This window comes from Oncorhynchus kisutch, linkage group LG14 (assembly GCF_002021735.2).
Source record: "Oncorhynchus kisutch isolate 150728-3 linkage group LG14, Okis_V2, whole genome shotgun sequence".
Classification (NCBI taxonomy): domain Eukaryota; kingdom Metazoa; phylum Chordata; class Actinopteri; order Salmoniformes; family Salmonidae; genus Oncorhynchus; species Oncorhynchus kisutch.
In genome coordinates this window covers 88,744,704-88,769,798 of record NC_034187.2, presented here as the reverse complement: position 1 = coordinate 88,769,798, position 25,095 = coordinate 88,744,704, and the positions used below count along the sequence as shown (strand labels likewise).

Genomic DNA, 25,095 nt, shown 5'->3' with positions numbered 1-25,095 from the left:
CCATGTACGTCCATAGGGCTCTGGTCTATAAGGTCCATAGGGCTCTGGTCTATAAGGTCCATAGGGCTCTGGTCTATAAGGTCCATAGTGCTCTGGTCTATAAGGTCCATGTACGTCCATAGTGCTCTGGTCTATAAGGTCCATGTACGTCCATAGGGCTCTGGTCTATAAGGTCCATAGGGCTCTGGTCTATAAGGTCCATAGGGCTCTGGTCTATAAGGTCCATAGTGCTCTGGTCTATAAGGTCCATGTACGTCCATAGTGCTCTGGTCTATAAGGTCCATGTACGTCCATAGTGCTCTGGTCTATAAGGTCCATGTACGTCCATAGGGCTCTGGTCTATAAGGTCCATAGGGCTCTGGTCTATAAGGTCCATAGGGCTCTGGTCTATAAGGTCCATAGGGCTGTGGTCTATAAGGTCCATGTACGTCCATAGTGCTCTGGTCTATACAGTCCATGTACGTCCATAGGGCTCTGGTCTATAAGGTCCATAGGGCTCTGGTCTATAAGGTCCATAGGGCTCTGGTCTATAAGGTCCATAGGGCTCTGGTCTATAAGGTCCATAGGGCTCTGGTCTATAAGGTCCATAGTGCTCTGGTCTATAAGGTCCATAGGGCTCTGGTCTATAAGGTCCATGTACGTCCATAGTGCTTTGGTCTATAAGGTCCATAGGGCTCTGGTCTATAAGGTCCATAGGGCTCTGGTCTATAAGGTCCATAGGGCTCTGGTCTATAAGGTCCATGTACGTCCATAGGGCTCTGGTCTATAAGGTCCATAGGGCTCTGGTCTATAAGGTCCATGTACGTCCATAGTGCTCTGGTCTATACGGTCCATAGGGCTCTGGTCTATAAGGTCCATAGGGCTCTGGTCTATAAGGTCCATGTACGTCCATAGGGCTCTGGTCTATAAGGTCCATAGGGCTCTGGTCTATACGGTGCATAGGGCTCTGGTCTATACGGTGCATAGGGCTCTGGTCTATATGGTCCATAGTGCTCTGGTCTATAAGGTCCATGTACGTCCATAGTGCTCTGGTCTATAAGGTCCATAGTGCTCTGGTCTATAAGGTCCATGTACGTCCATAGTGCTCTGGTCTATAAGGTCCATGTACGTCCATAGTGCTCTGGTCTATAAGGTCCATGTACGTCCATAGGGCTCTGGTCTATAAGGTCCATAGGGCTCTGGTCTATAAGGTCCATAGGGCTCTGGTCTATAAGGTCCATAGTGCTCTGGTCTATAAGGTCCATGTACGTCCATAGTGCTCTGGTCTATAAGGTCCATGTACGTCCATAGTGCTCTGGTCTATAAGGTCCATGTACGTCCATAGGGCTCTGGTCTATAAGGTCCATAGGGCTCTGGTCTATAAGGTCCATAGGGCTCTGGTCTATAAGGTCCATAGTGCTCTGGTCTATAAGGTCCATGTACGTCCATAGTGCTCTGGTCTATAAGGTCCATGTACGTCCATAGTGCTCTGGTCTATAAGGTCCATGTACGTCCATAGGGCTCTGGTCTATAAGGTCCATAGTGCTCTGGTCTATAAGGTCCATGGTGCTCTGGTCTATAAGGTCCATGTACGTCCATAGGGCTCTGGTCTATAAGGTCCATAGGGCTCTGGTCTATAAGGTCCATAGGGCTCTGGTCTATAAGGTCCATAGGGCTCTGGTCTATAAGGTCCATGTAGGAAGGAAAAGCAGGAAGTGTACACATCAATCTGTGCTGTGATTTGTTGAATCAACTGAACTGCCATTACATAAAATACATTCCATTACATGAGCCACATCAGTTAACATAATTTGAATAAACATTCTACATTACCATGGAAATGATTTAATTACAATTCCAGGAAGCGATTGCACTCATGAGTTCACTAGTCAGATTGCCAGGAATTTAGGTTCCAAACCCATTCTATTCATTGTATTTCTATGTTTATATTTCTACTCTGTAAAACCAATTGACCACAAGGGGTGTATTCAGTTGGGAGAACGGTACAGAGCCGTGCAGATAGAAATGTATTTTCTAGTGCTCAAAATAACTCCCTATTATTGAGGATAGAGGATCATATCTGTTCTACCTTAACCTTTCTGCTAGAATTTCCGCGGTAGGAAGGAATGGTGTAGGAAGAGAAATTAGTTTAATTTGCTGCTCCCTTTTCCTGGTTTAATTACTCCCTCCCTTCCTCTCTCCTCTTCCCTCCCTTCCTCTCTCCTCTTCCCTCCCTTCCTCTCTCCTCTTCCCTCCCTTCCTCCCTCTCCCTCCCTTCCTCTCTCCTCTTCCCTCCCTTCCTCCCTCTCCCTCCCTTCCTCTCTCCTCTTCCCTCTTCTCTTCCCTCTCCTCCCTCTCTCCACCTCCCTCTCTCCCTCCCTTCCTCCCTCTCTCCCTCCCTTCCTCCCTATCTCTCCACCTCCCTCTCTCCCTCTCTCCACCTCCCTCTCTCTACCTCCCTCCCTCTCTCCCTCCCTTCCTCTCTCCTCTTCCCTCTTCTCTTCCCTCTCCTCCCTCTCTCCCTCCCTTCCTCCCTCTCTCCACCTCCCTCCCTCTCTCCCTCCCTTCCTCCCTGTCTCCCTCCCTTCCTCCCTATCTCTCCACCTCCCTCTCTCCCTCTCTCCACCTCCCTCTCTCTACCTCCCTCTCCCCCCCTTCCTCCCTCTCTCTCCACCTCCCTCTCCTCCCTCTCTCTCCACCTCCCTCTCCTCCCTCTCTCCTCCTCCCTCTCTCCACCTCCTTCTCTCCCTCCCTTCCTTCCTCTCTCCCTCCCTTCCTCCCTCTCTCTCCACCTTCCTCTCACCACCCTCCCTCTCTCCCTTCCTCCCTCCCTTCCTCCCTCTCTCCCTCCCTTCCTCCCTTCCTCCCTCTCTCCCTCTCTCCCTCCCTTCCTCCCTCTCGCCACCTCCCTCTCTCCCTCCCTTCCTCCCTCTCTCCCTCCCTTCCTCCCTATCTCTCCACCTCCCTCTCTCCCTCTCTCCACCTTCCTCTCTCCCTCCCTTCCTCCCTCTCTCTCCACCTCCCTCTCTCTACCTCCCTCTCTCCCTCCCTTCCTCCCTCTCCCTCCCTTCCTCCCTCTCTCTCCACCTCCCTCTCCTCCCTCTCTTTCCACCTCCCTCTCCTCCCTCTCTCCACCTCCTTCTCTCCCTCCCTTCCTCCCTCTCTCTCCACCTCCCTCTCTCCCTCCCTCCCTTCCTCCTCTCTCCCTCCCTTCCTCCCTTCCTCCCTATCTCCCTCCCTTCCTCCCTCTCTCTCTACCTCCCTCTCCTCCCTCTCTCTACCTCCCTCCCTCCCTCCCTCTCTCTCCCTTCCTCCCTCTCTCTCCACCTCCCTCTCTCTCCCTCTCTCCACCTCCCTCTCTCCCTCCCTCCCTTCCTCCCCCTCTCTCCACCTCCCTCTCTCCACCTCCCTCTCTCCCTCCCTCTCTTCCTCCCTCCCTCTCTCTCCACCTCCCTCTCTCCACCTCCCTCTCCTCCCTCCCTCTCTTCCTCCCTCCCTCTCTCTCCACCTCCCTCTCTCCACCTCCCTCTCCTCCCTCTCTCCACCTCCCTCCCTTCCTTCCTCTCCCTCCCTCCCTCCCTCCCTCCCTCCCTCCCTCCCTCCCTCCCTCCCTCCCTCCCTCCCTCCCTCCCTCCCTCCCTCCCTCCCTCCCTCCCTCCCTCCCTCTCTCTCCACCTCCCTCTCCTCCCTCTCTCCACCCTCCCTCCCTCTCTCCCTCCCTTCCTCTCTCCCTCCCTTCCTCCCTCTCTCTCCACCTCCCTCTCTCCACCTCCCTCTCTCCCTCCCTTCCTCCCTCTCCTCCCTCTCCTCCCTCCCTTCCTCCCTCTCTCCCTCCCTTCCTCCCTCTCTCTCCACCTCCCTCTCCTCCCTCTCTCCACCTCCTTCTCTCCCTCCCTTCCTTCCTCTCTCCCTCCCTTCCTCCCTCTCTCTCCACCTTCCTCTCTCCACCTCCCTCTCTCCCTCCCTCCCTTCCTCCCTCTCCTCCCTCCCTTCCTCCCTCTCTCCCTCCCTTCCTCCCTCTCTCTCCACCTCCCTCTCCTCCCTCTCTCCACCTCCCCCCTCCCTCTCTCTCCCTTCCTTCCTCTCTCTCCACCTCCCTCTCTCCACTCCCTCCCTCCCTCCCTTCCTCCCTCTCTCTCCACCCCTCTCTCCACCTCCCTCTCCACCTCCCTCTCTCCACCTCCCTCTCTCCCTCCCTTCCTCCCTCTCTCTCCACCTCCCTCTCCTCCCTCTCTCCATCTCCCTCTCCTCCCTCTCTCCCTCCCTTCCTTCCTCTCTCTCCATCTCCCTCTCTCCACCTCCCTCTCTCTCTCCCTCTCTCCCTCCCTCCCTCCCTCCCTCCCTCCCTCCCTCCCTCCCTCCCTCCCTCCCTCCCTCCCTCCCTCCCTCCCTCCCTCCCTCCCTCCCTCCCTCCCTCCCTCCCTCTCTCCCTTCCTCCCTCTCTCTCCCTTCCTCCCTCTCTCTCCACCTCCCTCTCTCTACCTCCCTCTCTCCACCTCCCTCTCTCCCTCCCTCCCTCTCTCCACCTCCCTTCCTCCCTTCCTCCCTCTCTCTCCACCTCCCTCTCCTCCCTCTCTCCACCTCCCTCTCCTCCCTCTCTCCACCTCCCTCCCTCTCTCCCTCCCTTCCTTCCTCTCTCTCCACCTCCCTCTCTCCACCTCCCTCTCTCCCTCCCTTCCTCCCTCTCCTCCCTCCCTTCCTTGATCTCTCTCCCTCCCTTCCTTCCTCCCTCCCTCCCTCCCTTCCTCCCTCTCTCTCCACCTCCCTCTCCTCCCTCTCTCCACCTCCTCTCCCTCCCTTCCTCTCTCCCTCCCTTCCTCCCTCTCTTTCCATCTCCCTCTCTCCACCTCCCTCTCTCCCTCCCTTCCTCCCTCTCTCCCTCCCTTCCTCTCTCCCTCCCTTCCTCCCTCTCTCCCTCCCTTCCTCCCTCTCTCTCCACCTCCCTCTCCTCCCTCTCTCCACCTCCTTCTCTCCCTCCCTTCCTTCCTCTCTCCCTCCCTTCCTCCCTCTCTCCCTCCCTCCCTTCCTCCCTCTCCTCCCTCCCTTCCTCCCTCTCTCCCCTCCCCCTCCCTTCCTCCCTCTCTCCCTCCCTCCCTCCCTTCCTCCCTCTCTCTCCACCTCCCTCTCCTCCCTCTCTCTCCACCTCCCTCTCCTCCCTCTCTCCACCTCCCTCGCTCCCTCTCTCTCCCTTCCTCCCTCTCTCTCCACCTCCCTCTCGCCACCTCCCTCTCTCCCTCCCTCCCTTCCTCCCTCTCTCTCCACCCCTCCCTCCCTTCCTCCCTCTCTCCACCTCCCTCTCTCCACCTCCCTCTCTCCCTCCCTTCTTCCCTCTCTCTCCACCTCCCTTTCCTCCCTCTCTCCACCTCCCACTCTCCACCTCCCTCTCCCTCCCTTCCTCCCTCTCCTCCCTCCCTCCCTCCCTTCCTCCCTCTCTCCCTCCCTTCCTCCCCCTCCCTTCCTCCCTCTCTCTCCACCTCCCTCTCCTCCCTCTCTCCACCTCCCTCCCTCTCTCCCTCCCTCCCTTCCTCTCTCCCTCCCTTCCTCCCTCTCTCTCCACCTCCCTCTCTCTCCACCTCCCTCTCTCCACCTCCCTCTCTCCCTCCCTTCCTTCCTCTCCTCCCTCCCTTCCTCCCTCTCTCCCTCCCTTCCTCCCTCTCTCTCCACCTCCCTCTCCTCCCTCTCTCTCCACCTCCCTCTCACCCTCCCTTCCTTCCTCTCTCCCTCCCTTCCTCCCTCTCTCCACCTCCCTCCCTCCCTCCCTCCCTCCCTCCCTCCCTCCCTCCCTCCCTCCCTCCCTCCCTCCCTCCCTCCCTCCCTCCCTCCCTCCCTCCCTCCCTCCCTCCCTCCCTCCCTCCCTCCCTCTCTCCACCCCTCCCTCTCTCCTCTTCCCTCTTCTCTTCCCTCTCCTTCCTCCCTCTCTCCCTTCCTCCCTCCCTCTCTCCACCTCCCTCTCTCCTCTTCCCTCTTCTCTTCCCTCTCCTTCCTCCCTCTCTCCACCTCCAGGACATCATGAACGTAGAGAAGAGTTACGACTCGCTGCCCAACTTCACTGCTGCTGACTGTAAGTAGACTGTTGCTGTACTTTCTCTCTGAACTGTGTGGTGTGTGGGGCAGTATTTCCGGTAGCCGGTAATGGCTGGCTTTTGGCCCAAAAAAAGAATAATCAAAAAACGATAAATAAAATTGGCGCCGGCCATTTGTCCGGGAGAAGCAAAAAACAATTAATTACAAAATAATTATTTTTAGCCTATTAATTGATGGAAATACCAGTCAATGGAAATAAATTTGACCGGTCATGCTTATCGGTCTATAGGTTAATTTGCATAATTTTGTGGAATTAAATTGGCACATGCATTTTTCATCTTATTTATCACACGAGCATAGCATACATATACAGAGCCTAATTTGAGCGGAAAATCAGTCAGACACTGTGAGAGCTGCTTCGACAGCTCCTCAAACCACTTGTTCGTTGCTGCTGGACTGAAATGTGCTTTTATAAGCCCAATCATTGCGTAATAATTCTAAATGCAATCGTGTGTTAAAAACAGTTTTGATGGCCACGATTGAAAAGGTCTACTGTTTTTATTTCTCAACTGGTAATTGTAGCGCGCTTCCCATTTGCCATTCAAGTGTGTAAGCAGCGGTTGTTGGCAGGCTTTCAGAGTGTCACACTCCACTTTGCAATGAGCTGGAGGCAGTATGCATTTTGAAAACATTGGAAACATGAAGGTTTTACTACATGATACCCATGATAATCCCAGTCATATTAGTAACCCATGATAATCCCAGTCATATTAGTAACCCATGATAATCCCAGTCATATTAGTAACCCATGATAATCCCAGTCATATTAGTAACCCATGATAATCCCAGTCATATTAGTAACCCATGATAATCCCAGTCATATTAGTAACCCATGATAATCCCAGTCATATTAGTAACCCATGATAATCCCAGTCATATTAGTAACCCATGATAATCCCAGTCATTTTATTAACCCATGATAATCCCAGTCATATTAGTAACCCATGATAATCCCAGTCATATTAGCATCCCATGCTAGTTGATGATAATCCTAGTCATTTTAGTAACCCATGATAATCCCAGTCATATTAGTAACCCATGATAATCCCAGTCATATTAGTAACCCATGATAATCCCAGTCATATTAGTAACCCATGATAATCCCAGTCATATTAGTAACCCATGATAATCCCAGTCATAATTAGTAACCCATGATAATCCCAGTCATAATTAGTAACCCATGATAATCCCAGTCATATTAGTAACCCATGATAATCCCAGTCATATTAGTAACCCATGATAATCCCAGTCATATTAGTAACCCATGATAATCCCAGTCATATTAGTAACCCATGATAATCCCAGTCATATTAGTAACCCATGATAATCCCAGTCATATTAGTAAGCCATGATAATCCCAGTCATATTAGTAACCCATGATAATCCCAGTCATATTAGTAAACCATGATAATCCCAGTCATAATTAGTAACCCATGATAATCCCAGTCATAATTAGTAACCCATGATAATCCCAGTCATATTAGTAACCCATGATAATCCCAGTCATATTAGTAACCCATGATAATCCCAGTCATATTAGTAACCCATGATAATCCCAGTCATATTAGTAACCCATGATAATCCCAGTCATATTAGTAACCCATGATAATCCCAGTCATATTAGTAACCCATGATAATCCCAGTCATATTAGTAACCCATGATAATCCCAGTCATATTAGTAACCCATGATAATCCCAGTCATATTAGTAACCCATGATAATCCCAGTCATATTATTAACCCATGATAATCCCAGTCATATTAGTAACCCATGATAATCCCAGTCATATTAGCATCCCATGCTAGTTGATGATAATCCTAGTCATTTTAGTAACCCATGATAATCCCAGTCATATTAGTAACCCATGATAATCCCAGTCATATTAGTAACCCATGATAATCCCAGTCATATTAGTAACCCATGATAATCCCAGTCATATTAGTAACCCATGATAATCCCAGTCATATTAGTAACCCATGATAATCCCAGTCATATTATTAACCCATGATAATCCCAGTCATATTAGTAACCCATGATAATCCCAGTCATATTATCATCCCATGCTAGTTGATGATAATCCTAGTCATTTTAGTAACCCATGATAATCCCAGTCATATTAGTAACCCATGATAATCCCAGTCATATTAGTAACCCATGATAATCCTTGTCATATTTGTAACCCATGATAATCCCAGTCATATTAGTAACCCATGATAATCCTAGTCATATTTGTAACCCATGATAATCCCAGTCATATTAGTAAGCCATGATAATCCCAGTCATATTAGTAACCCATGATAATCCCAATCATGCTAGTTGTTGATAATCCAAGTCATATTATCAGATATTTCCATCTGTCATGTGCAGTGTACCTTTGACAAGTGTTTTCCTGCTAATTGCATAATGGAAGGAACATTTGTATATGTGGCCTGCTGCCTTGTGCGCAATGCTGTGCTTTAAATTAAATAATGGTTCATCAACCTTATTATCTAAATGTTCTGAGCTGTTGTATCAGACTCATTGCTTTTTAATGTTGTGTTTTTTATGAAGTCTAGGCCTACTGGTTGATTGAATTTGGGATTTATCTCCTACAACTGTCCCAGAGTCTGTTTGTTTCTTTGTCGCACAGAATGACAAGCTGGCCAATAGAATAGGTTATCTTTTCTAATATGGGGGCTTGTAGATTGACAGGCTAGTGATTTGGCTGTTCGTTGCTCGTCTTGTTGGCTGAGGAAATCAATAATAAGGACGCACACCATGTGCAGGATTGCAGTACTCCCTCTCTCAGGGATAAACTGCTGGCTGTTAGTAGTATTGTAGTACTCCCTCTCTCAGGGATAAACTGCTGGCTGTTAGTAGTATTGTAGTACTCCCTCTCTCAGGGATAAACTGCTGGCTGTTAGTAGTATTGTAGTACTCCCTCTCTCAGGGATAAACTGCTGGCTGTTAATAGTGTTGTAGTCCTCCCTCTCTCAGGGATACACTGCTGGCTGTTAGTAGTGTTGTAGTCCTCCCTCTCTCAGGGATACACTGCTGGCTGTTAGTAGTATTGTAGTACTCCCTCTCTCAGGGATACACTGCTGGCTGTTAGTAGTGTTGTAGTCCTCCCTCTCTCAGGGATAAACTGCTGGCTGTTAGTAGTGTTGTAGTCCTCCCTCTCTCAGGGATACACTGCTGGCTGTTAGTAGTGTTGTAGTCCTCCCTCTCTCAGGGATACACTGCTGGCTGTTAGTAGTGTTGTAGTCCTCCCTCTCTCAGGGATACACTGCTGGCTGTTAGTAGTGTTGTAGTCCTCCCTCTCTCAGGGATACACTGCTGGCTGTTAGTAGTGTTGTAGTCCTCCCTCTCTCAGGGATAAACTGCTGGCTGTTAGTAGTATTGTAGTACTCCCTCTCTCAGGGATAAACTGCTGGCTGTTAGTAGTGTTGTAGTCCTCCCTCTCTCAGGGATAAACTGCTGGCTGTTAGTAGTATTGTAGTACTCCCTCTCTCAGGGATAAACTGCTGGCTGTTAGTAGTATTGTAGTACTCCCTCTCTCAGGGATAAGAACATCAGTGAGTTAAAACATTGTGCTAGTAACACCAGGGTTGTGGCATTGGGTCACTGCTGCCAAATGAATACATGGGAAACACTGTCTTTGACCTTATTTTCAAATGAACTGTTCTGACTGTTCTAACTAATTAACAAATTCATTTTGAGGAACTCCGTAACTGATAAAACAATAATTGCTAAAGCCCATTGCATTACAAACGGCAAATTAATGAATGAAGCGGCATTGGTAGATTACTTCCTCCTGAGAGACTGGCCAGAAGAGGGATGGCTCCATGACTTCCTGTTGTCAGACTGGCCAGAAGCAGGATGGCTCCATGACTTTCTGCTGAGAGACTGGCCAGAAGCAGGATGGCTTCATGTTGTTCTGTTGTCAGACTGGCCAGAAACAGGATGGCTCCATGACTTTCTGCTGTCAGACTGGCCAGAAGCAGGATGGCTCCATGACTTTCTGCTGAGAGACTGGCCAGAAGAGGGATGGCTCCATGACTTTCTGCTGTCAGACTGGCCAGAAGCAGGATGGCTCCATGACTTTCTCCTGAGAGACTGGCCAGAAACAGGATGGCTCCATGACTTTCTGCTGAGAGACTGGCCAGAAGCAGGATGGCTCCATGACTTTCTTCTGAGAGACTGGCCAGAAGCAGGATGAATTCATGTTGTTCTGTTGTCAGACTGGCCAGAAACAGGATGGCTCCATGACTTTCTGCTGAGAGACTGGCCAGAAACAGGATGGCTCCATGACTTTCTGCTGTCAGACTGGCCAGAAGCTGGATGGCTCCATGACTTTCTGCTGTCGGACTGGCCAGAAGCAGGATGCCTCCATGACTTTCTGCTGTCGGACTGGCCAGAAGCAGGATGCCTCCATGACTTTCTGCTGTCGGACTGGCCAGAAGCAGGATGCCTCCATGACTTTCTGCTGAGAGACTGGCCAGAAGCTGGATGCCTCCATGACTTTCTGCTGAGAGACTGGCCAGAAGCAGGATGCCTCCATGACTTTCTGCTGAGAGACTGGCCAGAAGCTGGATGGCTCCATGACTTTCTGCTGAGAGACTGGCCAGAAGCAGGATGGCTCCATGACTTCAGAGGATAAGTTCATTACAGTTACCAGCTTCAGAAATTGCAGCCCAAATAATTTCTTCACAGAGTTCAAATAACGGACACTTCACAAAATCAATTGTTCAGAGTAGACTGCATGAATCAAGCCTTCATGGCCGAATTTCTGTTAAGAAACCACTACTAAAGGACACAAATAGACTTGCTTGGGCCAAGAAACACGAGCAATGGACATTAGACCGTTGGAAATGTGTCCTTTTTGGTATGATGACTCGAAATTTGAGATTTTTGGTTCCAACCACCATGTCTTTGTGAGATGCAGAGTAGGTGAACGGATGATCTCCACATGTGTGGTTCTCGCCTTCTGGACATCAGAAAAGCGATTACTCACCGCGGACTGGTAGAAACTTTTTCTACCCCCAAGCCATTAGACTGCTGAACAATTCGTAAAAATCGCCACCGGACAATTTACATTGGGAATAGGCCTCTGGTCTCAGGTAGTATACTATACAGGGAATAGGCCTCTGGTCTCAGGTAGTGTACTATACAGGGAATAGGCCTCTGGTCTCAGGTAGTATACTATACAGGGAATAGGGTTCTGGTCTCAGGTAGTGTACTATACAGGGAATAGGGTTCTGGTCTAAGGTAGTATACTATACAGGGAATAGGGTTCTGGTCTCAGGTAGTGTACTATACAGGGAATAGGGTTCTGGTCTAAGGTAGTATACTATATAGGGAATACGGCTCTGGTCTAAAGTAGTGCACTATATAGGGAATAGGGCTCTGGTGTAAGGCCAGCAGCATACCACCCTGCATACCACTGCTGGCTTGCTTCTGAAGCTAAGCAGGGTTGGTCCTGGTCAGTCCCTGGATGGGAGACTAGATGCTGCTGGAAGTGGTGTTGGAGGGCTAGTAAGAGGCACTCTTTCCTCTGGTCTCAAAAATATCCCAATGCCCCACTGCCCTGTGTAGGGTGCCTTCTTTCGGTTGGGACGTTAAATGGGTGTCCTGATTCTCTGACGTCATTAAAGATCCCATGGCACTTATCGTAAGAGTAGGGGTGTTAACCCCGGTGTCCTGGCTAATATCCCAATCTGGCCCTCAAACCATTATGGTCAGCTAATAATCCCCAGTTTTCAATTGGCTCACTCATACCCCTCCTCTCCCATGTAACCTGGTAAAATAACAAAAATATATATAAAAACCGGTGATTAATGTCTGCTGTCTATCTTCTAGGTCTAAGACTGCTGGGCATCGGGAGGAACCAGTATATTGACTTGATGAACCAGTGCAGGTCTTCCAAGGTAAGACACGAAGACCTTGAAGCATGTCGTTATTACCATGGTCATATTTTTTTAAATGTAATTACTGACTAATGAATAGTAACAGTGACTTAACATGTATGGACTTGTGTCTCCTATCAGAAATTCTTCCGTAGGAAAACAGCGCGGGACCTGCTGCCCTCCAAGCCAATAGAGATCTCTGTAGAGGCGTGGTGGGTGGCTCAGACCGGATACATCACAGAGGATGACGTCAGGGTGAGTCTCTGTAGAGCTTCCTGATAGTGGTAGAGGATGACGTCAGGGTGAGTCTCTGTAGAGCTTCCTGATAGTGGTAGAGGATGACGTCAGGGTGAGTCTCTGTAGAGCTTCCTGATAGTGGTAGAGGATGACACCAGGGTGAGTCTCTGTAGAGCTTCCTGATAGTGGTAGAGGATGACACCATGCTCGTCTATTCACCAGTCAGTTTAAACAATATATAATCTAGCCATGATGGCGAGCGGGGATGCAGACCCCAATGAGTCTTCTGTTAGATTCGTACATTTGTTACACTGGAGAAGCCTGCAAAGTGAGCAATGTTGGTACATTGTATCATTTCATTTCCTGTTATTACCAAGAGCACAGACCGGTCTGAGTAGACTTTACAAGGTCACTGTCATGCAGCCTCTGAGTGTCTGAGAGGGAAAAAGGAGTACATCTTCACAACAGGCATGCAGCACAGAAAACATCTTGTCTCTAAATATATTACCAGAGGTCTCTATTCTAAATATATTACCAGAGGTCTCTATTCTAAATATATTACCAGAGGTCTCTATTCTAAATATATTACCAGAGGTCTCTATTCTAAATATATTACCAGAGGTCTCTATTCTAAATATATTACCAGAGGTCTATATTCTAAATATATTACCAGAGGTCTCTACTCTAAATATATTACCAGAGGTCTCTACTCTAAATATATTACCAGAGGTCTCTACTCTAAATATATTACCAGAGGTCTCTACTCTAAATATATTACCAGAGGTCTCTATTCTAAATATATTACCAGAGGTCTCTATTCTAAATATATTACCAGAGGTCTCTATTCTAAATATATTACCAGAGGTCTCTATTCTAAATATATTACCAGAGGTCTCTATTCTAAATATATTACCAGAGGTTTCTATTCTAAATATATTACCAGAGGTCTCTATTCTAAATATATTACCAGAGGTCTCTATTCTAAATATATTACCAGAGGTCTATATTCTAAATATATTACCAGAGGTCTCTATTCTAAATATATTACCAGAGGTCTCTAACCTACATATATTACCAGAGGTCTCTAACCTAAATATATTACCCAGAGCTCTCTATTCTAAATATATTACCGGCGGTCTCTATTCTAAATATATTGCCAGAGGTCTCTAACCTAAATATATTACAGAGGTCTCTAACCTAAATATATTACCAGAGGTCTCTAGCCTAAATATATTACCAGAGGTCTCTAGCCTAAATATATTACCAGAGGTCTCTAGCCTAAATATATTACCAGAGGTCTCTAGCCTACATATATTACCAGAGGTCTCTAGCCTAAATATATTACCAGAGGTCTCTAGCCTAAATAGTTTAAAACAATACATATTACCAGAGGTCTCTAGCCTAAATATATTACCAGAGGTCTCTAGCCTACATATATTACCAGAGGTCTCTAGCCTACATATATTACCAGAGGTCTCTAGCCTAAATGGTTTAAAACAATATATATTACCAGAGGTCTCTAACCTACATGTATTACCAGAGGTCTCAATATAATGTCACAAATGCTCTGGCAGTACTCCTCCTGCTCCTCCTTACACACAAAGTCGGAGGTAGCGGTCCTGCTGCTGGGTTGTTGGCCTCCTCCACATCTCCTGATGTACTGGCCTGTCTCCTGGTAGCGCCTCCATGCTCTGGACACTACGCTTACAGACACAGCAAACCTTCTTGCCAGAGCGCACATTGATGTTCCATCCTGGATGAGCTACACTACCTGAGCCACTTGTGTGGGTTGTAGACTCCGTCTCATGCTACCACTAGAGTGAAAGCACCGCCAGCATTCAAAAGTGACCAAAACATCAGCCAGGAAGCATAGGAACTGAGAAGTGGTCTGTGGTTGTCACCTGCAGAACCACTCCTTTATTGGGGGTGTCTTGCTAATTGCCTATAATTTCCACCTGTTGTCTATTCCATTTGCACAACAGCATGTGAAATGTATTGTCAATCAGTGTTGCTTCCTAAGTGGACAGTTTGATTTCACAGAAGTGTGATTGACTTGGAGTTACATTGTGTTGTTTAAGTGTTCCCTTAATTTTTTTGAGCAGTTGTATGTTACCAGAGGTCTTGTTTCTAGCCTAAATGGTATAAAACAATATATATTACCAGAGGTCTCTAACCTAAGTGGTTTAAAACAATATATATTACCAGAGGTCTCTATCCTAAATGGTCTAAAACAATATATATATTACCAGAGGTCTCTATTCTAAATATATTACCAGAGGTCTCTAGCCTAAATGGTTTAAAACCATATATATTACCAGAGGTCTCTAACCTAAATATATTACCGGAGGTCTCTAACCTAAATATATTACCGGAGGTCTCTAACCTAAATATATTACCGGAGGTCTCTAACCTAAATATATTACCGGAGGTCTCTAACCTAAATATATTACCGGAGGTCTCTAACCTAAATATATTACCGGAGGTCTCTAACCTAAATATATTACCGGAGGTCTCTAACATAAATATATTACCAGAGTTCTTTTTTTCTTTCTATAGGTATTCACAGGCATTTTATGTAATTACACCAACCATGTCACAGCTGTTTTAAACTCATCCTGGGTGGTAAATATTGGTCTAATAACACAAATTTTGTTCAGTCATGTTTCCTCGCTAGCTAAAAACCTGGTAAATTCACAGTAGGTTTGGGCACAGCTGATTGGCACATTCTCTTCCTCCTCTCCTCCTAATGTCTGCCTGTGTCCCTGCTCTTCTCCTCTCTTCCTCTCCTTCTCTCCCCCTAATGTCTGTCTGTCCTCCCCCTGTCCTGTCTGATTTCAGATCTGCTCGTTGGCAGAGAGGAAGGCAATTGATAAGATGATTGATTCAGGACCCCAGCTGGCCGGATCAATGGAGTACAATGTGGTACTGAGTGAGTGGTATCTATTCTCTGCTTCGTGTGTGTTCATCCCACCAGGCTGCAAAATGACAGTGTTGTGGGTGGATGGTAATCGTTAGCCATCAGGGTGTCTTTGGCGTTATTGGAAAACATTTTAGTTTGATGACATGCCTCTCCTATCATTATGGTCCATTGTGGCTATGATGAGAGAATAACAGATAGGATTGGAGACTCGGGGGCCGACGGGAGACTGGGGAAGATGGGAGACTGGGGGCCGATGGGAGACTGGGGGCCGATGGGAGACTGGGGGCCGATGGGAGACTGGGGGCCGATGGGAGACTGGGGGCCGATGGGAGACTGGGGAAGATGGGAGACTGGGGAAGATGGGGAAGATGGGAGACTGGGGAAGATGGGGAAGATGGGAGACTGGGGAAGATGGGAGACTGGGGAAGATGGGAGACTGGAGGCCGATGGGAGACTGGGGAAGATGGGAGACTGGGGGCCGATGGGAGACTGGGGGCCGATGGGAGACTGGGGGCCGATGGGAGACTGGGGGCCGATGGGAGACTGGGGGGAGATGGGAGACTGGACTGGGGAAGATGGGAGACTGGGGGCCGACGGGAGACTGGGGGCCGACGGGAGACTGGGGGCCGACGGGAGACTGGGGGCCGACGGGAGACTGGGGGCCGACGGGAGACTGGGGGCCGACGGGAGACTGGGGGCCGACGGGAGACTGGGGGAAGACGGGAGACTGGGGGAAGACGGGAGACTGGGGGCCGATGGGAGACTGGGGGCCGACGGGAGACTGGGGGCCGACGGGAGACTGGGGAAGATGGGAGACTGGGGGCCGACGGGAGACTGGGGGCCGATGGGAGACTGGGGGCCGACGGGAGACTGGGGGCCGATGGGAGACTGGGGGAAGACGGGAGACTGGGGAAGATGGGAGACTGGGGGCCGACGGGAGACTGGGGGCCGATGGGAGACTGGGCGAAGACGGGAGACTGGGGAAGACTGGAGACTGGGGAAGATGGGAGACTGGGGAAGATGGGAGACTGGGGAAGATGGGAGACTGGGGAAGATGGGAGACTGGGGAAGATGGGAGACTGGAGGCCGATGGGAGACTGGGGAAGATGGGAGACTGGGGGCCGATGGGAGACTGGGGGCCGATGGGAGACTGGGGAAGATGGGAGACTGGGGGCCGATGGGAGACTGGGGGCCGATGGGAGACTGGGGGGAGATGGGAGACTGGACTGGGGAAGATGGGAGACTGGGGCCGACGGGAGACTGGGGGCCGACGGGAGACTGGGGGCCGACGGGAGACTGGGGGAAGACGGGAGACTGGGGAAGACGGGAGACTGGGGGAAGACGGGAGACTGGGGGAAGACGGGAGACTGGGGGAAGACGGGAGACTGGGGGAAGACGGGAGACTGGGGGAAGACGGGAGACTGGGGAAGACGGGAGACTGGGGAAGACGGGAGACTGGGGGAAGACGGGAGACTGGGGGAAGTTGGGAGACTGGGGGAAGTTGGGAGACTGGGGGAAGATGGGAGACTGGGGAAGATGGGAGACTGGGGGCCGATGGGAGACTGGGGGCCGATGGGAGACTGGAGGCCGATGGGAGACTGGGGGCCGATGGGAGACTGGGGGCCGATGGGAGACTGGGGGAAGATGGGAGACTGGGGAAGATGGGAGACTGGGGGAAGATGGGAGACTGGGGGCCGATGGGAGACTGGGGGCCGATGGGAGACTGGACTGGGGAAGATGGGAGACTGGGGGCCGATGGGAGACTGGACTGGGGAAGATGGGAGACTGGGGGCCGATGGGAGACTGGGGAAGATGGGAGACTGGGGAAGACGGGAGACTGGGGGAAGACGGGAGACTGGGGGAAGACGGGAGACTGGGGGAAGACGGGAGACTGGGGGAAGACGGGAGACTGGGGGAAGACGGGAGACTGGGGAAGACGGGAGACTGGGGGCCGATGGGAGACTGGGGGCCGATGGGAGACTGGGGGCCGATGGGAGACTGGGGGAAGATGGGAGACTGGGGAAGATGGGAGACTGGGGAAGATGGGAGACTGGGGAAGATGGGAGACTGGGGGAAGATGGGAGACTGGGGAAGATGGGAGACTGGGGAAGATGGGAGACTGGAGGCCGATGGGAGACTGGGGAAGATGGGAGACTGGGGGCCGATGGGAGACTGGGGGCCGATGTGAGACTGGGGAAGATGGGAGACTGGGGGCCGATGGGAGACTGGGGGCCGATGGGAGACTGGGGGCCGATGGGAGACTGGACTGGGGAAGATGGGAGACTGGGGGCCGATGGGAGACTGGACTGGGGAAGATGGGAGACTGGGGGCCGATGGGAGACTGGGCGAAGACGGGAGACTGGGGAAGACGGGAGACTGGGGAAGATGGGAGACTGGGGAAGATGGGAGACTGGGGAAGATGGGAGACTGGGGGCCGACGGGAGACTGGGGGCCGATGGGAGACTGGGGGAAGACGGGAGACTGGGGAAGATGGGAGACTGGGGGCCGACGGGAGACTGGGGGAAGATGGGAGACTGGGGGCCGATGGGAGACTGGGGAAGACGGGAGACCGGGGAAGATGGGAGACCGGGGAAGATGGGAGACTGGGGAAGACGGGAGACTGGGGGAAGACGGGAGACTGGGGGAAGACGGGAGACTGGGGGAAGACGGGAGACTGGGGGAAGACGGGAGACTGGGGGAAGACGGGAGACTGGGGGAAGACGGGAGACTGGGGGAAGACGGGAGACTGGGGGAAGTTGGGAGACTGGGGGAAGATGGGAGACTGGGGAAGATGGGAGACTGGGGGCCGATGGGAGACTGGGGGAAGATGGGAGACTGGGGGCCGATGGGAGACTGGGGGCCGATGGGAGACTGGGGGAAGATGGGAGACTGGGGAAGATGGGAGACTGGGGGAAGATGGGAGACTGGGGGCCGATGGGAGACTGGGGGGAGATGGGAGACTGGACTGGGGAAGATGGGAGACTGGGGGCCGATGGGAGACTGGACTGGGGAAGATGGGAGACTGGGGGCCGATGGGAGACTGGGGAAGATGGGAGACTGGGGAAGACGGGAGACTGGGGAAGACGGGAGACTGGGGAAGACGGGAGACTGGGGGAAGACGGGAGACTGGGGGAAGACGGGAGACTGGGGGAAGACGGGAGACTGGGGGAAGACGGGAGACTGGGGAAGACGGGAGACTGGGGGCCGATGGGAGACTGGGGGCCGATGGGAGACTGGGGGCCGATGGGAGACTGGGGGCCGATGGGAGACTGGGGGAAGATGGGAGACTGGGGAAGATGGGAGACTGGGGAAGATGGGAGACTGGGGAAGATGGGAGACTGGGGGAAGATGGGAGACTGGGGAAGATGGGAGACTGGGGAAGATGGGAGACTGGAGGCCGATGGGAGACTGGGGAAGATGGGAGACTGGGGGCCGATGGGAGACTGGGGGCCGATGGGAGACTGGGGAAGATGGGAGACTGGGGGAAGATGGGAGACTGGGGGCCGATGGGAGACTGGGGGGAGATGGGAGACTGGACTGGGGAAGATGGGAGACTGGGGCCGACGGGGAGACTGGGGGCCGACGGGAGACTGGGGGCCGACGGGAGACTGGGGGAAGACGGGAGACTGGGGGAAGACGGGAGACTGGGGAAGACGGGAGACTAGGGGAAGACGGGAGACTGGGGGAAGACGGGAGACTGGGGAAGATGGGAGACTGGGGGAAGATGGGAGACTGGGGAAGATGGGAGACTGGGGGCCGATGGGAGACTGGGGGCCGATGGGAGACTGGGGGCCGATGGGAGACTGGGGGCCGATGGGAGACTGGGGGCCGATGGGAGACTGGGGGAAGATGGGAGACTGGGGAAGATGGGAGACTGGGGGAAGATGGGAGACTGGGGGCCGATGGGAGACTGGGGGGAGATGGGAGACTGGACTGGGGAAGATGGGAGACTGGGGGCCGATGGGAGACTGGTCTGGGGAAGATGGGAGACTGGGGGCCGATGGGAGACTGGGGAAGATGGGAGACTGGGGGCCGATGGGAGACTGGGGGAAGATGGGAGACTGGGGGCCGATGGGAGACTGGGGGAAGATGGGAGACTGGGGCCGATGGGAGACTGGGGGAAGATGGGAGACTGGGGGAAGATGGGAGACTGGGGGCCGATGGGAGACTGGGGAAAATGTAGGGGCACATATGATGCTCTGCCATAAAAGATGTATTTCTAATGACATCTTTAGATCAATAAAATCACTATGTGCTTACCTTAGTCCTAATACTAATTGAATGCTGTTTTCATACATGGTAATATATTGATGTTGCTCTTTGATCTTGTTGCTATAGTAATATATGCTATCTGCGCCTTGTTCTTCTCCTTCAGGTCTGTACAACAGGGGATACATCTATCTAGACGTACCCATCTCAGATGACAGCTGTATTTCAGGTAACCACTAACAGAGCGGTTGCCAAGTGTTGCACGGTATACCCAAACTTCCAGACCTTTTCCATATTAGAACATGGTAAAAGGTTTGATGCTGGAATTTGTGGTACTTTCGGTACTTCTGTCAAATGGGTCTCACGGATCAAGCCTGTCTATCAGCACAGCCGACCTCTTATTATAGAGAACCCTGCCTGCTCCCATAACTCACTGCCTGTCCTTATTATAGAGCTCCCTGCCTGCTCCCATAACTCACTGCCTGTCCTTATTATAGAGCTCCCTACCTGCTCCCATAACTCACTGCCTGTCCTTATTATAGAGCTCCCTGCCTGCTCCCATAACTCACTGGTAGTCCTTATCCTTGCCGGCAGGGAGCTCCTAACTCACTGCTAGCCTGGGAGTCTGGGCTGCATCATGTTAGCTCCACTAACTCACTGCTAGCCTGGGAGTCTGGGCTGCATCATGTTAGCTCCACTAACTCACTGCTAGCCTGGGAGTCTGGACTGCATCATGTTAGCTCCACTAACTCACTGCTAGCCTGGGAGTCTGGGCTGCATCATGTTAGCTCCACTAACTCACTGCTAGCCTGGGAGTCTGGGCTGCATCATGTTAGCTCCACTAACTCACTGCTAGCCTGGGAGTCTGGGCTGCATCATGTTAGCTCCACTAACTCACTGCTAGCCTGGGAGTCTGGGCTGCATCATGTTAGCTCCACTAACTCACTGCTAGCCTGGGAGTCTGGACTGCATCATGTTAGCTCCACTAACTCACTGCTAGCCTGGGAGTCTGGACTGCATCATGTTAGCTCCACTAACTCACTGCTAGCCTGGGAGTCTGGACTGCATCATGTTAGCTCCACTAACTCACTGCTAGCCTGGGAGTCTGGGCTGCATCATGTTAGTTCCACTAACTCACTGCTAGCCTGGGAGTCTGGGCTGCATCATGTTAGCTCCACTAACTCACTGCTAGCCTGGGCTGCATCATGTTAGCTCCACTAACTCACTGCTAGCCTGGGAGTCTGGGCTGCATCATGTTAGTTCCACTAACTCACTGCTAGCCTGGGAGTCTGGGCTGCATCATGTTAGCTCCACTAACTCACTGCTAGCCTGTACTGGGAGTCTGGGCTGTATCATGTCAGCTCCACTAACTCACTGCTAGCCTGGGAGTCTGGGCTGTATCATGTTAGCTCCACTAACTCACTGCTAGCCTGGGAGTCTGGGCTGCATCATGTTAGCTCCACTAACTCACTGCTAGCCTGGGAGTCTGGGCTGCATCATGTTAGCTCCACTAACTCACTGCTAGCCTGGGAGTCTGGGCTGCATCATGTTAGCTCCACTAACTCACTGCTAGCCTGGGAGTCTGGGCTGCATCATGTCAGCTCCACTAACTCACTGCTAGCCTGGGAGTCTGGGCTGCATCATGTTAGCTCCACTAACTCACTGCTAGCCTGGGAGTCTGGCCTGCATCATGTTAGCTCCACTAACTCACTGCTAGCCTGGGAGTCTGGGCTGCATCATCTTAGCTCCACTAACTCACTGCTAGCCTGGGAGTCTGGCCTGCATCATGTTAGCTCCACTAACTCACTGCTAGCCTGGGAGTCTGGGCTGCATCATGTTAGCCCCACTAACTCACTGCTATCCTGCACTGGGAGTCTGGGCTGCATCATGTTAGCTCCACTAACTCACTGCTAGGCTGGGAGTCTGGGCTGCATCATGTTAGCTCCACTAACTCACTGCTAGGCTGGGAGTCTGGGCTGCATCATGTCAGCTCCACTAACTCACTGCTAGCCTGGGAGTCTGGACTGCATCATGTTAGCCCCACTAACTCACTGCTAGCCTGGGAGTCTGGGCTGCATCATGTTAGCCCCACTAACTCACTGCTATCCTGCACTGGGAGTCTGGGCTGCATCATGTTAGCTCCACTAACTCACTGCTAGGCTGGGAGTCTGGGCTGCATCATGTCAGCTCCACTAACTCACTGCTAGCCTGGGAGTCTGGGCTGCATCATGTCAGCTCCACTAACTCACTGCTAGGCTGGGAGTCTGGGCTGCATCATGTTAGCTTAACGAGACAGCGCACATTTTTTTATAAAAGAAGCTACTTCTATGCAAATGTTGTTGATCAATACAATGAAATAAGTCTTCAATGGAAGAGAAACAGATTGTTGGTCATCTGTAGCCCCATTCGATCAGCCAAAACAAGCTCAATAACTCAATGCCTGCACACACTCCTATTGAACACGCGTCCACTTGTATTGTGGATAGGTCTAGGCTACATATTGATTTACCCAGTTTATCAATAGAGATTTACCATTCATATAAATTACTCCCATTATGTTATGTAATTAGATTGGTAAAAACAAGGTCTAATTGATTCATCCATGCATACATGGCTGTCTCTGAAAAATGTTGACGTAAAATATGTCAAATGTAATGATCTTGAATTCAAGATGCCCAATGATTGACTTTGGCTAATATGCCTTCTTTTCTTGCCGTGATATCGTGATCGTATCGGGTATTATGATACTAAACCTGCTATTGAGTATTATGATACTAAACCTGCTATTGAGTATTATGATACTAAACCTGGTAATGAGTATTATGATACTGAACCTGGTATCGAGTATTATGATACTGAACCTGGTATCGAGTATTATGATACTAAACCTGCTATTGAGTATTATGATACTAAACCTGGTAATGAGTATTATGATACTAAACCTGCTATTGAGTATTATGATACTAAACCTGGTAATGAGTATTATGATACTGAACCTGGTATCGAGTATTATGATACTGAACCTGGTATCGAGTATTATGATACTAAACCTGCTATTGAGTATTATGATACTAAACCTGCTATTGAGTATTATGATACTAAACCTGCTATTGAGTATTATGATACTGAACCTGGTATCGAGTATTATGATACTAGACCTGGTATTGAGTATTATGATACTAAACCTGCTATTGAGTATTATGATACTAAACCTGCTATTGAGTATTATGATACTAAACCTGGTATCAAGTATTATGATACTAGACCTGGTATTGCCCACAACATTACCATATATAACTGACTGAGGTATGTGAAGAGAGCCCACAACATTACCATATATATCTGTCTGAGAGCTGTGAAGAGGCCCCACAACATTACCATCTATATCTGTTTGAGGGCTGTGAAGAGGGCCCTCAACATTACCATCTATATCTGCCTGAGGGCTGTGAAGAGGCCCCACTGGTTCATCCTTGGGAGCAATTTCCAAATGCCTGAAGGTACCACGTTCATCTGTACGAACAATAGTATGCAAGTATAAATGGGACTACGCCGCCGTCATACCGCTCAGGAAGGAGATGCCTTCTGTCTCGTGCAAAAAGTGCAAATCAATCCCAGAACATCAGCAAGGTGAAGATGCTAGAGGAAACAGGTACAGAAGTATCTATATCCACAGTAAAACGAGTCCTATATTGACATAACCTGAAAGGCCGCTCAGCAAGGAAGAAGCCACTGCTCCAAAACTGCCATAAAAAAGCCAGACTACGGTTTGCAACTGCACATGGGGACAAAGATCATACTTTTTAGAGAAATGTCTTCTGGATTGATGAAACAAAAATAGAACTGTTTGGCCATAATGACCATCGTTATGTTTGGAGGAAAAAGGGGAGGCTTGCAAGCCGAAGAACACCATCCTAACTGTGAAGCACGGGGTTGGCAGTATCATGTTGTGGGGGTGCTTTGCTGCAGGATGGACTGGTGCACTTCACAAAATAGATGACTTCATGTGGCAGGAAAATTATGTGGATTTATTGAAGCAACACCTCAAGACATCAGTCAGGAAGTTAAAGCTTAGTCACAAATGGGTCTTCCAAATGGACAATGACCCCAAGCATACTTCCAAAGTTGTGGAAAAATGGCTTAAGGACAACAAAGTCAAGGTATTTGAGTGGCCATCATAAAGCCCTGACCTCAACCCTGTATAAAATGTTGGATAGAACTGAAAAAGCGTGTGCGAGCAAGGAGGCCTACAAACCTGACTCAGTTACACCAGCTCTGTCAGGAGGAATGGGCCAAAATTCATCCAATTCTTTGTGGGAAGCTTGTGGAAGGCTACCAGAAATGTTGGACCCAAGTTAAACAATTTAAAGGCAATGCTACCAAATACTAATTGACTGTATGTACAATTCTGACCCACTGGGAATGTGATGAAAGAAATATCATCTGAAATAAATATTTCTCTCTACTATTATTCTGACATTTCACAATCTTAAAATAAAGTGGTGATCATTACTGACCTAAGACAGGGAATTTTTACTAGGATTAAATGTCAGGAATTGTGAAAAACTGAGTTTAAATGTATTTATCTAAGGTGTATGTAAACTTCAGACTTCAACTGTATTATACAGTATGTTATCTATTCATTAATATTATGTATTATCTCCCAGTTCCTCCTCTGGAAGGCTTCGTGATGAACAGGGTCCAGGGAGACTACTTTGAAACTCTTTTGTACAAAATATTTGTGTCCATCGATGAGCAGACTAATGTGTCAGAGGTAGGTGAAATAATATTTCATCGTGGCCTCGTTGGACCATCCTGGTCTTGAGATCACATTCTGTTTCTTACAGTAGGAGATTGCAGGATGGTCAAACAAGGCTAATAATTGACTTTTATTGTTGACTTTTTTAAAGTGATATCAGTCCCATTTAGTCTTGATCATCTTCCTCTGGTGGTTCTGTTCCAGCTGGCTAATGTTCTGGAGATTGACTTGGGCCTGGTGAAGGTATGTAACACTGTTATATTGTCCATAGTTACTTATAGGAGTCACTGGATATTATTGGGGCCCATCTGAATGTTATATGTGGTGTGAAGACGTAGAGCACTATATAGGGAATAGGGCTCTGGTCCAAGGTAGAGCACTATATAGGGAATAGGGCTCTGGTCCAAGGTAGAGCACTATATAGGGAATAGGGCTCTGGTCCAAGGTAGAGCACTATATATAGGGAATAGGGTGCCATTTGGGGTGCAGTAGTTTTAATGGGTTAATTAATGGATGGTCCTGTCAACACCTGGTGCTGTAGTTTTAATAGGTTAATTAATGGAGGGTCCTGTCAACACCTGGTGCTGTAGTTTTAATAGGTTAATTAATGGATGGTCCTGTCAACACCTGGTGCTGCTGGACACTGCTAGCTGGGAACAGAGCTTTACCTGTGCTCACACTGAAGGGGAAATCAGCCATGTCTACATCCCAGATGGCATCCTAAGTTGTGCGCTATATCAGGAATAGGGACACATGCCATATTCTTCAGGACAGCCTTACATTTACTCAGATGTTCTAAGAAGTTGCTTCGGTAACATCCCCATTAAAGACTGAGTTCATCATTATGTTTTCTGTTGAAAGGAAATGTCCCTGTTCTATATTGAACATTATTATCGTCATTTGTAGTCATCATATATTTAATATACAGTGCCTTGCGACAGTATTCGGCCCCCTTGAACTTTGCGACCTTTTGCCACATTTCAGGCTTCAAACATAAAGATATAAAACTGTATTTTTTTGTGAAG

At 49.9% G+C, this 25,095-nt stretch overlaps 1 protein-coding gene across 3 annotated transcripts in view; it reads left to right on the top strand.

The window, feature by feature from the left end:
- Nucleotides 1-25,095, top strand: part of fam91a1 (family with sequence similarity 91 member A1) — a 112,545-nt gene that overhangs the window by 14,102 nt on the left and 73,348 nt on the right. For all 3 annotated transcript variants that reach the window (XM_031789146.1, XM_031789145.1, XM_031789144.1), the window contains 7 exons: nucleotides 5,983-6,040; nucleotides 11,902-11,969; nucleotides 12,090-12,203; nucleotides 15,024-15,114; nucleotides 19,481-19,543; nucleotides 23,979-24,085; nucleotides 24,275-24,313. In XM_031789146.1, the coding sequence (XP_031645006.1) occupies nucleotides 5,983-6,040; nucleotides 11,902-11,969; nucleotides 12,090-12,203; nucleotides 15,024-15,114; nucleotides 19,481-19,543; nucleotides 23,979-24,085; nucleotides 24,275-24,313 (540 nt within the window). The remainder of the gene's footprint in view (nucleotides 1-5,982; nucleotides 6,041-11,901; nucleotides 11,970-12,089; nucleotides 12,204-15,023; nucleotides 15,115-19,480; nucleotides 19,544-23,978; nucleotides 24,086-24,274; nucleotides 24,314-25,095) is intronic.